The following is a 15,490-nucleotide window of genomic DNA, read 5'->3' as shown; positions in this document are numbered from 1 at the left end:
AGTTTTTAAATCGTGGTATCCAATACTGTAGTGCCCACCTGTAGCTAAGGGACACAACCCGCTATTGTTCTAAAATGATAGACAAATTTGTTTTCTCCCTATCTAGAAGCCTTTGAGAGGGAACTGACACAGATTCTAACCACTCCAACGTCTATCAAAATACCTGAAAGCAAATCCTGAATCCATCACTCTCAAGTCCAGCCTTGGAAGACAAAAGAAAAATGAAGAGGAACTCAATAGAGGGATGCTTTTGGAAGCTCTTGTCAAGAACTTCAATGGACTCTCAAATGAACATTTGAAAATTTCCCTATTCTTTTTTCTAGTTCCATGTCTAGAGCTTGTAATGGTAATTACTCTTGCCTTTACTTCTCCTTTACAAAAAAAAAGTTATGCAATTTGAGAGGCTTTTAGATAGACCCACTTGCCTAACCCTGTGTCCCTGTTCAGCATGGAAGAAGCCAGAATGTCTGCATCCCAATTTCCTATCCACGAGTTGGGTAACCTCTTCAGAGGATTATGTGATAAGAATAGGAGGTAGGAATTGGTGAGGCTGTTAGGGTAAAAAGACTCCAAAGAAAAGCCAGTTTCTTGGCTGAAAGTCAAAACGTCCTTGGACCTCTTAGCGACATACTCTGTTCCAAAGGCCAAAACTATCAAAAGTATTTGGGAGCTTTTATCTAATCCTTAAAAGATTTTAGGGTTACCTCTTCAGAGGGGGGAATGTTAGATTAACAAGAATCCCCATAAATAAAAAAAATAAAAGGAGAAAATGTTAGGGTTCCAAACAGCAGCAGCTTCCCCCCTCCCCAACAGGGACCTACAGACTCTGCTGAGAAGCAGCCTGCCTTTCCTCTGATCTCCAAAGATAAGATAAGCAGATTCTACCTGATAACCAGAGATTTTAGAAGCTGTTTATTACAACAGCTTTTCTCTTATCTCAAGAGGGAAAAAGTAAACACTTCCAGACCCTAATCCTACCTGCTTTTTCTGCTTCCTCCTCCCTGATTTCTCCCCCAAACATTCCCCCCTTCCCTGCCCTTCCCTGACATTTTTCCCTTCCCCGAGGGAAAGGTGCCCCGTGCGAAATAAATCTGTATCCCGCTGAGAATTCCATCTGTGCCTCGGAGCCTCCTCCATCCATCCGCTCGTGCTCTCCACCGCACACTCTCTCCCGCTCTCTACCTATCAGAAAGAGTACATGAAGTTGTCAGAAAAAAAGTGATGGGGAGATATAGGAGGAGTTGGAGGGGAAGCAGTGGGCATGGATTTGATCAAAACACCTCATATGCATGTATGAAATTCTCAATAAGTTATTAAAAAAGAGAAAGTTCTCGACTTAATGCTCACAAAGTGATATTTTATTGGCATATGTATGAAAACAGAATGATCCCTAAATTCAGTAGCATGCCATCCAGAACCCTTGACCACCTAGGAGAATTGCTAGGCTCTCAAAGCAGATGCCTTTTAAAAAGGCTACATAATTGTGGGAGGCTAGCCCTTACACTGACTGATACAGAAACGTCACGTCTAGTTTCCTGTCTCATTCTTAACCTGTCCACTGTCTGGGTTTTCTGTTGTTTTGTAATACTGGGAATTAAGCCTGGGGCCTCATGTCTACTGAGCCAGGTGCTTTGCAGCTGTGCTACACCACCATCCCAGTCCTCAGAGTCTGCTCTTCCCAGAGCTGGCCAGTGATTCTATACAGATATGTCAGATGTGCCTCTCTTTGCTCAAAGCCTTTCAGTGGTTACCCATCACACAGAAAATAAGCCCAGGGGCGTTGCCTTGGCTGCCAAGGCCGCAGTTACAACCCTCCTCCATCGTGCATGATCCTCATTTATTCTTCCCTGGCCTTGCTAAGCCTCAGTTTTCTGTGTTTACAGCAATTCTTGGCTGTTCAGATATTTCCTCCTCAAAAAGAGCATCGCGGCTGGAGAGATGGCTCAGCGGTTAAGAGCACTGGCTGCTCTTGCAGAGGACCCAGGTTTGATTCCCAGCACCCACATGGTGGCTAACCACCATCTGTAACTCTAGTTCCAGGGCATCCGACTCCCTCTTCTGACTTCCATGGAAATTGCACAACACGGGTGCACTTACATACATGCAGGAAATTACACTCATACACATTAAAAAATAAAATATTAAAAAATGAAATCCCCCAATAATCCTCAGTTCCTGGTCTCTGTGACCCCCTAGCACAGCTTTCAGCACTGCCTGATCACTATTTTCTCTCTAATGGACTGCCTCCTCTAGCAGCGCTGACCCTGCAGAAATACAGGGATTGCACTGTTGTTCCAACCTCCTGAATAGTGCCTGGCACCTAAGTGCTCCGTGTGAGAGAGAATGAAATCTTCATTGAAACCCCAGATACAATGCTGTAGTGTAGCATCATTGCTTCCTAAAAGGTGGCCAGCCTTTCCCTAAGTGCCAAACCTTGGGTAGCTTCATTATTTTATTACTGCTTTACCAACAAGATAGTTGCTCCGTTAATACTTACAACATATTCAAAGGCAACTAAATATTTCCAGCGGGAGGCTCCTACACATCACTCCATCTTTGCCCACCTTAGCAAAATACGGTCCACAAAGGTAAATTCCAACTTCTCTATCATCCAGAGGTCTCAGGAGAGATTTTTGGCCTCCGAGCCCGTTCCTCCTGTCCTTTGGTCCTGAGTCACTTAAGACCCAAGTCTCCTCCATCTCTTGAACCTTTCTGGGTCCCACCATTTCCATCTGGGCAGCCTCTCTGCACCGCGAGTCTCTGAGGCAGCCTTGTCTCGAGTCCCCTCGCACCCCACAAACTGAAATTGTCAGGACCTCTGAGCCCCGCCAGACTGAAGTGTCAGTGGGATGATGGAGCCAACTTTTCCAGTCTTTTTCTGCCGTTCTCCAGGATCTTTGCATTGCTGGGGACCTTCTGGTTCTTTCGTTCCCACTTGTCACCACATCGGGTGCCACTTCCCTGAGTTAACAACTTCCTAGGCCAAGTCTGAACAGGAGGTTAATGGGAGAGTACCCGCAGCCTCCAAAGGGATGCTTTCGCAAAGACTTCTGGGAATCGTAGTTTAGCCGGCCCCCAGTAGTAGGCCGTGTGTTGAGGCGGCAGGGCAGAGCCCCGGATGGGGATGCGCAGGCGCACATCATCACTTTCGCCTTCGATTTCCCCTCTGGGAAATAGAGTCCGGGAATCCAGAGTGCGGCAGCCAGATTTGTGGGAAGTCCGCTCCGCGGTTCCCTGGGCAACGCGCAAGCGCAGTTCCGCCCCTGGTTGCAGGGTCCAGCTCATTGTGTCCGGACTGCGATGCGGCGGCTGCGGTCTTTCCCCGCGGGCGGAGGCTTCTGGAAAGGGCAGCCCCGCAGTGACCAGGTGCGGCGGTCCGAGCTCCGGCGGACAGCGGTTCTCAGGCCTGGGCCGGAGGGCGGAGGGGCGGGGGGCGCGGAGGGCCGGCATGCGGTTGGTTCTCAAGGACACGGATCTGATGCCCCAAACTTCCCAGGACGTAGGTCCGAGATTGGATTCCGCCCGGAGAAAGAGGACTTGCAGGAACGGGTTGGGGGTCCGAGCCTGCGTGCACGTGGAGAGGGTGGGTCTGGACCGCCAGCGTGCCTGGGGGCAGCTCAGGAACCATTTGCAAATCCAAGTGTTGGGTACGCTCCTGTTGGGACAGGGTCCTGAGGACGGGGGCAACCAGTACAGCCCCTTGGGGTCTCTCTCTCTCTCTCTCTCTCTCTCTCTCTCTCTCTCTCTCTCGCCCCCTCTCTCTCTCCTGTCTGTCTCTCTCTCACACACACACACACACACACGCACGCACGCACGCACGCACACCCTACAAGTACACTGTGGCCTGCCTTTGACCCCAGAGAGCGAGAAGCCTGTGAGTCCTTTCACAGTTGAGGATCTGACCTTTTCAGGAGAAAGAAATCGACTTTCCCTTCTTCCTTCTCAAGCTGCTCCAGGAGGAAAGAGCATAGCTTTAGGGGAAAGGACAGGGGGTGCATTAAAAACAGGAGAGGGAAGACTTGGAGGATCTGACTAGAGGGAAAATGGGATGGGAGAAGTGTGGTGAGACATTCACCTTACACAAGGCAGAGAAACATGCTCTCAGAAGCAGGAAGAATTGGGAGCCGAAGAGCTCATTGCATTGGGGCCCGGAGGACCACCAGGGTGTGACTGTCTCCTACCTGAGTTTGACCTGGTCCTCTCCTCTTTGCAGGCCTGCAGACTTTTCTAGCCTGAGCAACCCGAAGCTTGCAAAGCTCCCCAGCTGCCTCCTCAACACTTTGCTTGTCCCTAAGAGTGCTCACTAGAGGAGAAGGAATGGCTGTCAGCCACCTGCCAAAAACCATGGTCCAGGTGAGTTGGTGGGGAGGGTGTTGTGGGGTTCCCCCTCTAAATTGGCTTCTGGATTGGAAGAGAATAAGGATGTTTCCCCAGACACCTGGCCCACATCGTTCACTCCCACATTAGGCTCATCCTGTGGTTTTAGACCTAAGAGGCTTTCTGCAAGTCATATAATTGATGCAACTGAGATCTTGCCTGATCTGAAGTGGAGACCTTTTCACTAGCACTCTTTCTATTAAGGAGTAAGGTGGGTGTCTAAAGTGGTAAAGACAGGCTAATGTAGGAGCAAAGAGAAGGGATTTGGACTCCTTCCTGGAGGAGGTGGGGTTTCCTAGACTCTTTTTTTCTTTTTTCTTTTTTAAGATACGTGGCTTTTATTTCACAGTAATATTAAATAGCAATGAAAATACTCAAAGAACTCTGCTTCTGCAGGCTAGAGTACAGTTCTGTGGTAGAGCACTTGGCTGGCATGTATAAGGCCATAAGGTGTAACACGTACAAGCACACACACACACATACAGAGAGCTGGGCATGGTGGCTTACCCCTACAGTCCTAGCACTTGGCAGGCTACGGCAAGAACATTACAAGTTCAAAGCCAGTCTGGGCTACACAGAGAGTCTGGGCTGCATAGGGCTCAGAACTAAAAAAACTCAGAATAGTGCCAGCCTCTTTAGAACAAGAGTCTGGACTCTGCTTTGAAAGGAACAGGTGCACTTGATTGTTCCAATTCCTTCACATTTAGACCTTCCTGGGACAGGAATGTGTGAGAGCAACCACTAGAAGACACGAATAGTTGGATAAACATCCAGTGTTCAACCCAGTTACAGCTCACTGGCTCTTCCTCCTCCTCTTGGTTTCTCTTATGTGAAAGAGCTTTATTTAGAAGCTGAAAGTTGAAGATTGCAAGTGCTCTCTCTATGCTGCATCATACTTGGTGAATGACATCGCAAGGCAGGAAAGCGGGTAGGGGAAGTGTTGTGTGGTGATGGTGAGAACAAGAGAGTGCCAAAGATGTTCAATTTACTTGATAACAACCTGCTCACAACAGCCGGTGCAGTCCTGAGAGACCTAACCCAGCCCCACAAGATGTACATTAATCCTTTAGTGAGTGGTATCCCAGCGACCTACTCACCTCCCATTTAAACCCCATCCCTAAAAGGTTCTGCCACCTCTCAACCTCATTATCTTGGGCACCAAGCCTCAGCACATGAACTGTGGAGGATGGACCATACCTAGGGCATAGCAGTAACACACGGTTTATATTGTTTATAGGCTGCTGTAATTTGGTCACCATCCAACAGACATAGCTTAAATGTGCCAAGTCTATGAGCTATGCTAGAAATCAGAGGTGAGCAATAGTCTCTGAAAAATTGGTTTGTGGGTTTGTTTCAGTATTTCTTGGTTCCTTGCTATGTGCCATGGCTTTGGGTACAGGTAACAGAAATCCAGGTGAAGCTGCCCTTAGCTAAAACAGGCATTTGTTGGAAAGATACTGAATTATCTCCCCAAATCTGAAGGCAAAGATATAACTGGACTTTGTGGAAGTGGAGTCTAGAATGATCTGAATCCTTTCTCTTCACCCCTTGGCTTTCTTTTCTAGGCTTCCAGTTAACCTTTCTAGTTCTCCAGCTTCTTAGTCAGCCTGGAAGATCAGAGGTGTGAGAGCTGCTATTCTACATCTTAGATTTCGGGTACCTGAGACTCTTTCTGGCCTTATTCAGAGTGTTCAGAGAAGGGACAAGGTGTAATCAGAGAAGACATAGTCTTATAGTACAGAATGATTCTATCCATGGGGTGTGTGTGAGGTGCGCACGCATGTGTGTGTGTGTATGTATACATGTTGGGGGCAGGCAGATGAGCAGTTGAAGAAAAGCAAGGATTGCTGAATAGTAAATAGGATCATGTGTCACTTAACAATGTTGGCACATTCCGAGAAGTGCATCATTAAGCTGTTCATCCTGTGTGAACCCACAGAGATTATTTCTGCAAACCTACATGGTGTTTCTTGGTCATTCACTATGGCCTCCTGATGCAATCAAGAGATGCAGAAACACGAAATGTGAGGTTTTGTGTAAGAATGTACTCTAAAAAGTGATTAAAAATAGAGTATGGTAGGTGTGTTAATGTGGTTGTTGCTCTTGCTCTCAGGTATTAGATGTTGTACAATACTGTGTGCTATGTCACTGTTAGTGCAATAGGTTTGTCTCCACCCTCACCACTACAAACATGGAAGTGATACATTGTGCTATGTAAGACTTTACAACAGCTACTTTAAAAGTATTTTTTTATTTTTATTTTATGTGTATGAGTGTATTGCCTGCATATATGTAAGTGCACCCATGTGGTGCAGTGCCCGCAGAGGTCAGAAGAGGGCACTGGATTCCCCTGGAACTGGACTTATAGATGGTTGTTAACTACCATGTGGATGCTGGGATTGAACCCAGGTCCTCTACAAGAGCAGCCATCTCTCTAGCTCCCTTAACAGCTACTTTAAGTGATAGGAATTCCTCAGCTCCATTGTAACCTTAGGGGGCCAACTTCATATGTGTGGTCTGTCATTGACGTCAGTATGTGGCAGATGACTGCACCAGATGTTGAGTCCACAAGCCCTGTTGAAGATTCTAGGAAGGTGAAGGAGATGGAGAACTTCCCTTCAAGAATTCCCCTTCTTAGACTAGCAGCCCAGTGAAGGAGAATGAAAGTAAACTGTAGCTCACATGAAACAGGTCAGTCCTTTGCCCACACTGGGCACACATAGGTGACTAAGAGGCAGCCAAGAAAGGCTGGGATCAGTGAGGTTCAGTTATCGTGGTGAGAGGGAGGCTAGGCTGGTCTACTAAGAGGGATGGGAGATGTTGAGAGCAGGGTGAACAGCCAGTGTGTAGTCTCACAGTTCTCTACAACTGGTGTCAAAGTGGGGAGCAAAGTGTATCTTCAATACTAAGCTCAGCCTCTCGGAGACCCTGAGGAACTGCTTAGCTTGTCCAGAAAGATCAGCTTCCTACCTGCTAATGACCCTCATGAGCTGCTGGGGCAGCCAGTCTGCTGTCCTAGACTATCCCCGGGCTGGTAAGAATGGAGTCCTGGTTTGTTCTCCATTGCTGTGACAAAACACTCTGACCAATACCAACTTGAGGAGGAAAGGGTTTATTTAGCTTACATATCCCGGGTCACAGTTCATCCAGGAGCCCAAGGTAGGAACTCAGGGCAGGAACCTAGAGGCAGGAGCTGGAGCACAGGCCATGGAGGAATGCTGCTTACTGGCTTGCTCTCTTGGCCCCTGCTCAGCCTGCTTTCTTATGCAACACAGACCCACCTGCCCAGGGGTGGCACCACCCACAGTGGGCTGGGCCCTCCCACATCACTCATCAAGAAAATGCCTCTCAGACATGGCCACAGGCCAGTCCAATAGAGGGAATTCCCCAATTGAGGCTCCCTCAACTCAGGTGTTTCAAGTTGACACTAAAGCTATCCAGCATGAATGGTTTTGCTGTTACAGGACTCAGTGACCTTCCGGGATGTGGCTGTCCTCTTCACCCAGGAGGAGTGGGGGCAGCTGAGCTCTTCCCAGAGGACCCTATACAGGGACGTGATGCTGGAGAACTACAGCAACCTTGTCTCACTGGGTAAGCTAGGAGCCTCAGGTTTGTCTTCACCTCTGATGATCTTGTTAGGAACCTGAGACTGTCATACAGCAGACTGGGTTGGAATCGGGTCACTGAGGATGCCACCTTCCTGGCTGCTACTGTTCTGTCTCTTTGGTGTCTCCCGACCTCTGTTGGAGTCTTGCATGGAGATATATTATAGGTGAGGAAGAGAATTGTTCCATTAGGGAGAAGGGTGTGGGAACAGACTATGTCAGGCCCTCATGTGAACATGGATCATCCCTGGACTTTCCAGTCTATTCACCATTTCTAGAAAGTTCTGAGGACCAGGTCTTATCCTTACAATGGTTTTAAATCTCTATTATGAACAGATACAGTCAGGTTTTTTTTTTTTTTTTTTTTTCTTCTCCTTCAAACACAGGACTCTTGGGACCCAAACCAGATGTGTTTTCTTACTTGGAAAAAGATGGAGAATGGATGTCAGAGGAAGCCCCAGGCTTTGGTCTTGGTAAGAATTGCATGTTGGGGAGGCATTGGGAGGAGCCCAGTCAGTCAGGGTAGGCTTGTGGTCTCAGCAAATATCATAGACCTGTGGCCACAGTGTCCCAACATGTATCACCACAGTGGCATTCTTTTCTCATGAAGTCTGTCTGAACCATCCCCTCCATGATTTCTTTCCCTTCCTTCTTTGGCATATATTAGTGGTCTGGCTTAGAAATGATCTCCAAGATCACCTCCCCAGTGTTTTCCCCATGCCCATGTTAGAATGTCTGTCTTGTGCCTGACAGTGCAGGACCTGCTTGTCTCCTCTAGTGAAGAGGAGAAGCCGGTGCTCACTAAAGCTCCTCTTTTTTTCTAGCAAAGCATGTATGTCTTCAATCCCCTATTGTTTCTCTAAACACGTGGAAGTTTGTTCAACCAAGTCTGGAGCTACCCTCCTTGTTCCAGACTCTGTGCTAGACTGCAAGTATCAGGAGAGCTGGTATTTGTATATATTTTGCTATATTGTTCACACTTAGCACAATGCTAATGAGTGACACAGACTTGCTTTCTAGGGACAGAGAGAATGTGACAGCTTAGTGATTGTTGCTTGAACCAAGGAGTCCACAGGGGCTTGTGGCTCAGACAGGGCTGTGTCTTTCTCCAACTGTGAAGTATTCTAGAAAGCCTACTGCCTTATCTAAGATGTTGTAACACTGCACTCTCCTCTTGTGTCGTCACAGCTATAAAATGTCTTTTAGTCCCTTATTACTGATTTTTCACAGTAACCTGGTAAAGTAGGAGGGAATTTATATTTTACAGTAAATATATATCTACCTCAAGTGCCTAGGACTCAATATTTGATGAAATTTAAATATCATAACTCAAAAATATAAATTCCCTCCTACTTTACCAGGTTACTGCATTTTACAGTAAATATATATCTACCTCAAGTGCCTAGGACTCAATATTTGATGAAATTTAAATATCATAACTCAAAAATATAAATTCCCTCCTACTTTACCAGGTTACTGCATTTTACAGTAAATATATATCTACCTCAAGTGCCTAGGACTCAATATTTGATGAAATTTAAATATCATAACTCAAAAATGCAGTTATTAAGAAAAATCTTTAGCTTACTGCTGGGTGATGTAGCTCAGTGGCAGAGCTCTTGACCAGCATGCATGAGGTCCTGGGTTTAATCACCATGGTGGAAAAAAAACCTTTAACTTACCCCTATAGAATTCTGAATAATCTCTGGATTTTATGTTGTGTGATGACCAAGTAGGGCATTTTCAGTGTCTATTCGCTATATAAGTAGTGTTCTAACCAATAAAAGAGGAAGAGCCCAGAAAGGAAATCTGTCCGCCTTCCTTCCTGGCATAAGTTATTTTTATTTCAATCTTTCACTCAGCTGTTCATCATCATCAACACTGGTCCCTTGTCTGAGTGTGAGAGGGATGGGAGGATGAGTGAAGAAGGGCTGCAGCGTAGCGGGTTTGCCGTCAGGTGTGGGTGATGACACGAAACCAGACAGTCAGAGTTCAGTTCTTCCAGGGCATTGTTTTCAGACCTGGAAAGGAGTCTTACTTTATATCTCCTAGTAAAGGTCTGTAGCCTCCCCCAACTCCATGTCCTATTAAAGTTCTGTGTGTGTGTGTGTGTACATTTCCCATTAAAGTTAAATGTGATGTATGTGTGTATGTATATATGTAAATATTCCTCATTACAGTTACATACGTGGATGTGTATATGTATATGTATACATATGTATTTTGTGTGTGGTGCATGCATATGTGTTTGGACTTGCATGTCCATGCATGCATGTGCGGAGGCCAGAAGAGAATGTTGGGTGTCCTTGGTCTATCAGCTCCACTGACAGGGTCTCTCACTGAACCTTGAACTTGTCTTCCCCACCACCACATACAACTCCTGGAAGCAAGCAAGCTGGGCAGCAAGCCCCAGTGATCCTACTGTCTCCAGCCCCCACAGTGCAGGCGTTAAAGTTCGTACACAGCCACACCCATCTTTTTGCATGGGTCCTGGGGAATCTGAACTCAGGTCCTCATGCTTCTGCAGGAGCTCTCTGATGGGCTAGGGATCCACAGACCTTATGGAATTATGCCAACAGGCTTTAATTTATGAGTTTCAAGACTGAACATCCTTGATTCAAAAATCTAAATATGAAGCATTTCAAAATCCCCACTTATACTTTTAAATGTTTTATTACATTTATTTATTTGTGCATGTCTGTGTGCTCATGTGTTCCTTGGTGGCAGTTACCTTACCTACTGAGCTATCTCTCCAGCTCCCAAACCCCCAACTTTCTCATATATTTTCATTAATTTTGGGGGGATTTCATATACCCATACAAGGTATTTTGATCATATTTACCCCTAACCCTTCCCCTAACTCCCCTTAGATCCACCCCACCCTCTACCCCTCCTCTTTTTTTCTCTGTGAGTTGTGAGTTTCTCCATTAACTGCCATTCAATTGCACAAACTTCTCTGATGAGGTCTGAAATCTCCAGCTTTTTGAGCAGTGACATGCCACCGCACCTGACTTCAAATGACAGGTCACAGTCAAAATGCAGACACTGAAACTATTTTATAAAATTACCTTCGGGTTGTATGTATAAGGTACATGTGGGAATAAGGGAGTTTCATGTTTAATCTTGGGTCCTACCCTCAATATATTTCATCATGTTTATGCAAATATCTCAACAAAAAACAAAAAACAACTCCTATTCCCAGGCAATTCAGACCGGCTACTCTGCCTCCATTAGATTAAAACATTAAAACTTGGTGGTTGTTGTGCTTGGCATTCTTGACTTAGCATAGACAACTTTATAAATTAGCACACATAACATTAGGTTTCATTGTAGCATCTTCAAACACAAAATGTGTTTTGTTGCTCCTCCCCATCCCTCTGACCCCCTCGTGTATAGAACCTCCTTACCACCTTCATGTCTCCCATGTCCTAGCACCTCCCCTCTTCCTCCGTGCCTCTTTGTCCCCTCCTGTGGTCTCCTCTCCAGTTTCACAGCCTGTGCCCACACTTACCCCTACATACATGCACACATGTAAACGTTACAAGCTAGGATCCACATAGGAGAGGGAACATGGTTTTTCTTTCTGTTACCTCGCTTAATATACTTTGAAGCTCCATCCGTTTTCCTGCAGATTTCATTTTTCTTCACAGGTTAATACAATCCCACTGTGAGTATGCCACATACTTATCCATTCATGTGTTGCTGGACACCTAGGCTGGCTCCGTTTCCTGGCTGTTGTGACAGTGCAGGGATGACCATGGATGTACAGGTGTCTGTGGCAGTCCTCTGGGGAGATGCCCAGGAGTGGTGCAGCTGGGTCATATGGAAGTTCTGTTTTTACTTTTTTTGAGAAACTGCCATACTGATTTCCATATGGCTGTGCTAGTTTATACACCCACCCACAGCGAATAAGAGTTTCTCTTTGCCCGCATCTTTGCCAACATTATTTTAATATATGGTTATTTTTAATCACAGTATGAAAAGCTCATGATCTATATCATTGCTTTTTAAGATTTCTGTTCTCTAGGCCATGAGCTAACAGAGAGAGCTGACATCTAAGTACATGCTGGGTGATCTGGGGTAGGGATTTGTGCTTGCTATTTAACCCTTATACCTTGAAAGTGTGTATGATTGACCCTCTTCACAGATAACTCAATGGAGTTAATGAATTTGGGCTGATTTAATGTTGCTCTTAGGTGAGAGGTGGGATTCGTACAAACTCTACCCTGAAACTGTTGCCTTTTCTCCCTTTCTCCAAATTAGCTTTAATGTCAGAGAAACCCAAGGAAAGATACCAGACCCCTAATTGGAGTAGTTTGCAGGTTGCTTTCCTTCTTTCTTCCTTATTTATTCTTCTGTAGGTCTCTGTGCCTCATGCCCCTTAGCTTTCAGTTCTCTCTTTTTTTTAATTTATCATTTTTACTTTATGTGTATGTGTGTATTGCCTGCATATAGTTAAGTGCACCTGTGTCGTGCAATGCCCAGAGGACAGAAGAGGCTGTCGAATCCCTTGGGACTGGAGTTACAGACAGTTGTTAGCTGCCATGTGGGTGCTGGGATTCGAACCCTGGTCTTCTGCAAGAACAACCAGTGTCCTTAACAGCTGAGCCATCTCTCCAGCCCTCAGTTCTCTTTTTTGATCTAGAAAATGTACTAGTGTCTAACCATACAGGGTTTTTCGTTTATCATTTTATTTTTATCTATTTCTGCATGCTGTGTGTGTGTGTGTGTGTGTGTGTGTGTGTGTGTATGTGTCAGTGTCAGTGTGTATCAGTGTGTGTCTTTGTGTCTGTGTGATTGCCCACATGCTTGGAGGCCAGAGGAGGATTATCAGGTATCCTCCTGTCACTCTCTACCTTAGTCCCTTGAGAGTCTCACACTGAACCTGGAACTTGTGTTTTTCAGCTGGTGGCCTGCAAGCCCCAGTGATTTCTCCTGTCCTCACACCCCAGCCCTGGGGTCAGGGACGCATGCAGCATGGCCAGCTTTTACATGGGTGCTGAGGATCCAGACTCAGGCCCTTGCACTCGCACTTACACAGCAAGCGCTCTTACCCCCTGAGCCATCTTGCTGCCCCTCATAATTCTAATTTTTTTCTTTTGGCCTTTTTGAGACAGTCTTCCTGTATCCCCAGCTATGTAGCCCAGGCTGGCCTCGATCTCACAGAGATCTGCCTGCATCTGCCTCCTAAGTGCTGGGGTTAAGAGCGTGTGCCAGCACAGCAGGCCTTGTTTTCTTTATTATTTTCTGTCTTAGCAGCATCTGATCCTCTTACCTCTGCTGGGGTTTTAGAGGATCAGTTCATGTGTCTGTCTCCATCTTGCAGCTTCATTTCTGAATGTGGCATTGCCATTTCCTTTTTGTCTTAAGACACATTTATTCTAATTTTGTACATTGAGTATAAAATATACCACATACTCTTGTGAACAGTTTTTTGTTGTTAGTATTTTGAGTCGGGGTTTCATGTAGCCCAGGCTAGCTTCAAAGTCACTATGAAGCTGAGGATGACCTTGAACTCTGGATTCTCCTGCATTCACCTCCTGAGTGCTGGAATTACAGGCATGGGCCACTGTGCCTCGTAAAAGTCCCACTTTTTTTTTTTTTTTTTTTTTTTTTAACTATTGGGGATGGATCTGAGGACCCTGTGCATGCTAGTCAAGCGTTCTACAGCTGAGCTGTGTACCTAGCCTGGAACAGTTTAAACAGTGGTAACACTGCAATACTCATTCTACCATCCAACTTAAGAAATGGAACCTAGCAGCAGTTTTGAAGTCCAGCATGGCAGTCCTCATCACATCCCCCACCCCCAACCCCTAGTTCACCAAAGCCATTAGCCTGGCTTTCCACCGGTGTTTCCTGTCGCCATTAGCCTGACGTTCCGCCAGTGTTTCCTATAGCCATTAGCCCGGCATTCCGCCAGTGTTTCCTATAGCCATTAGCCTGGCATTCTGCCCGTGTTTCTTATGCTACTTTCTTAGTCCTTTTTTGCTGCAGTGACAAAATACCTGAGAGAGATACTTTAGAAGGAAGTGATGTTTATTTTGGCCCATAGATTCAGAGGTTTTAGTGCATGATCAGCTGGCTCCATTGCTTTTAAGCTTATGATGAGACACAGACATCACGGAGGAAGGGGATGGGGAGGAAAGCTGCTCACCTCATGGTGGCCTGGAAGCAGAGGGACAAAACAGAAAAAATACACCCTTCAAAGACATTCTCCCAGTAACTTACTTCCTCCAAGAAGACCCTGCCTCCTAATAGTCACTCAGCTATGAACCCTAAAATTAATAAGGTAGAGCTGGGGAGATGGCTCAGTGGGTAAATTCATAAGGACTGGAGTTTGGATCACCTACACTCATGGAAAAAGCCAGCCATGGCAGTACACATCTGTAATCCCAGCACTAGGTAGAGACAGGAGGATCCCAGGGTCTCACTGTTCAGCCAGTCTAGTAAATAGCGAGCTCCAGGCTCAGTGAGAGATCCTATCTCAAAAACGTCAGGTGGAGAGTGATTGAGGAAGACACCTGGCTTTGACCTCTGGCCTCCACATGCATCTGCACCAATGAGCATACCCATGCACATTTTTGTATACCACACACATGCACACACACACATGATTGGTGTTGATATATGAATTATACCAATTCATTTTTAAATATCAAATCAAATTTGCATTTTTGGAATAAACCCAACTTAATCTTGATTTATTATCCTTTAAAAATAATGCCAGGTTTAATTTATTAACATCTTACTAGTGATTTTTGTATCATTCACGGGAGCTGTCAGTTTCTACTTTATTTTCCTTACGGCATCTTTGTTTCTTGTGTCACAGTAAAGTTGCCTCGCAGTTGGGTCATCTTCTATTTTCTGAGCAAGTTTGTATAGCATTAATGTTACTTTTCATTAAATGTTTGGTAGAACCAGTGAAATCATCTGAGCCAGGAACCAACTTCTGCAGTTTTGACCTGCAAGCTTAGTTTCTAAGCTTTCTTCTCTTCAGTGGTCCACAGATTTTTAACTGCCTCAGTCTCCCCAAACTGCACTCTTCCATCTTGAATACACTAACACCCTTGAGCTCTGTTTTCTCCTGTGTCTGTGGTATGACCTGGCATCTCCCTCTAGTGGCTAAATTGGTATCAAAGGTCTCACCCTGTTGTTTTCTCCATTAACATCCTTGACTGCCGCTTGTCCATTGCTCAAAATGTTGTAGTGGGGTGTTTTTTTTGGTTTTTTTTTGTGTTTTTTCTGATTTTCCTGTTGTTTACAGGCCAAGCATGTTGATACAGACCTATAATTCTAGGTACTTGAAATCTGAGACAGGAGGATAACAAGGGCAAAGCCTTCTTAGGCTACAGGGTGAAGTCAAGGCCAGCCTAGGTAACTTACTGAGGCTCTGTCTCAAGATAAAAAGTAAAAAGAGGGCTAGGGATGTAGCTCAGTGCAAGACCATAGGTTCAAAGCCTAGGACCAAATAAAACGTGCAGGAAATTCTTTATTGAATTGTATGAATC

General features: G+C 45.6%; 1 protein-coding gene across 1 annotated transcript in view; it reads left to right on the top strand.

Moving 5' to 3' along the window:
- The first annotated feature begins 3,187 nt into the window (after positions 1 to 3,187).
- The window catches only part of Znf454 (zinc finger protein 454), a 23,244-nt gene continuing 10,941 nt past the window's right edge, over positions 3,188 to 15,490 (top strand). Inside the window, exons 1-4 of the mRNA XM_008852271.2 lie at positions 3,188 to 3,366; positions 4,214 to 4,353; positions 7,842 to 7,968; positions 8,369 to 8,455. Of these exons, the coding sequence (XP_008850493.2) occupies positions 4,318 to 4,353; positions 7,842 to 7,968; positions 8,369 to 8,455 (250 nt within the window). The 5' untranslated portion in view covers positions 3,188 to 3,366; positions 4,214 to 4,317. The remainder of the gene's footprint in view (positions 3,367 to 4,213; positions 4,354 to 7,841; positions 7,969 to 8,368; positions 8,456 to 15,490) is intronic.

The sequence above is a fragment of the Nannospalax galili genome, unplaced genomic scaffold (genome assembly GCF_000622305.1).
Source record: "Nannospalax galili isolate Female #2095 unplaced genomic scaffold, S.galili_v1.0 scaffold1206, whole genome shotgun sequence".
NCBI lineage: Eukaryota > Metazoa > Chordata > Mammalia > Rodentia > Spalacidae > Nannospalax > Nannospalax galili.
The sequence above is the reverse complement of the archived record's forward strand: the minus strand, read 5'-3'. Positions and strand labels throughout refer to the sequence as shown.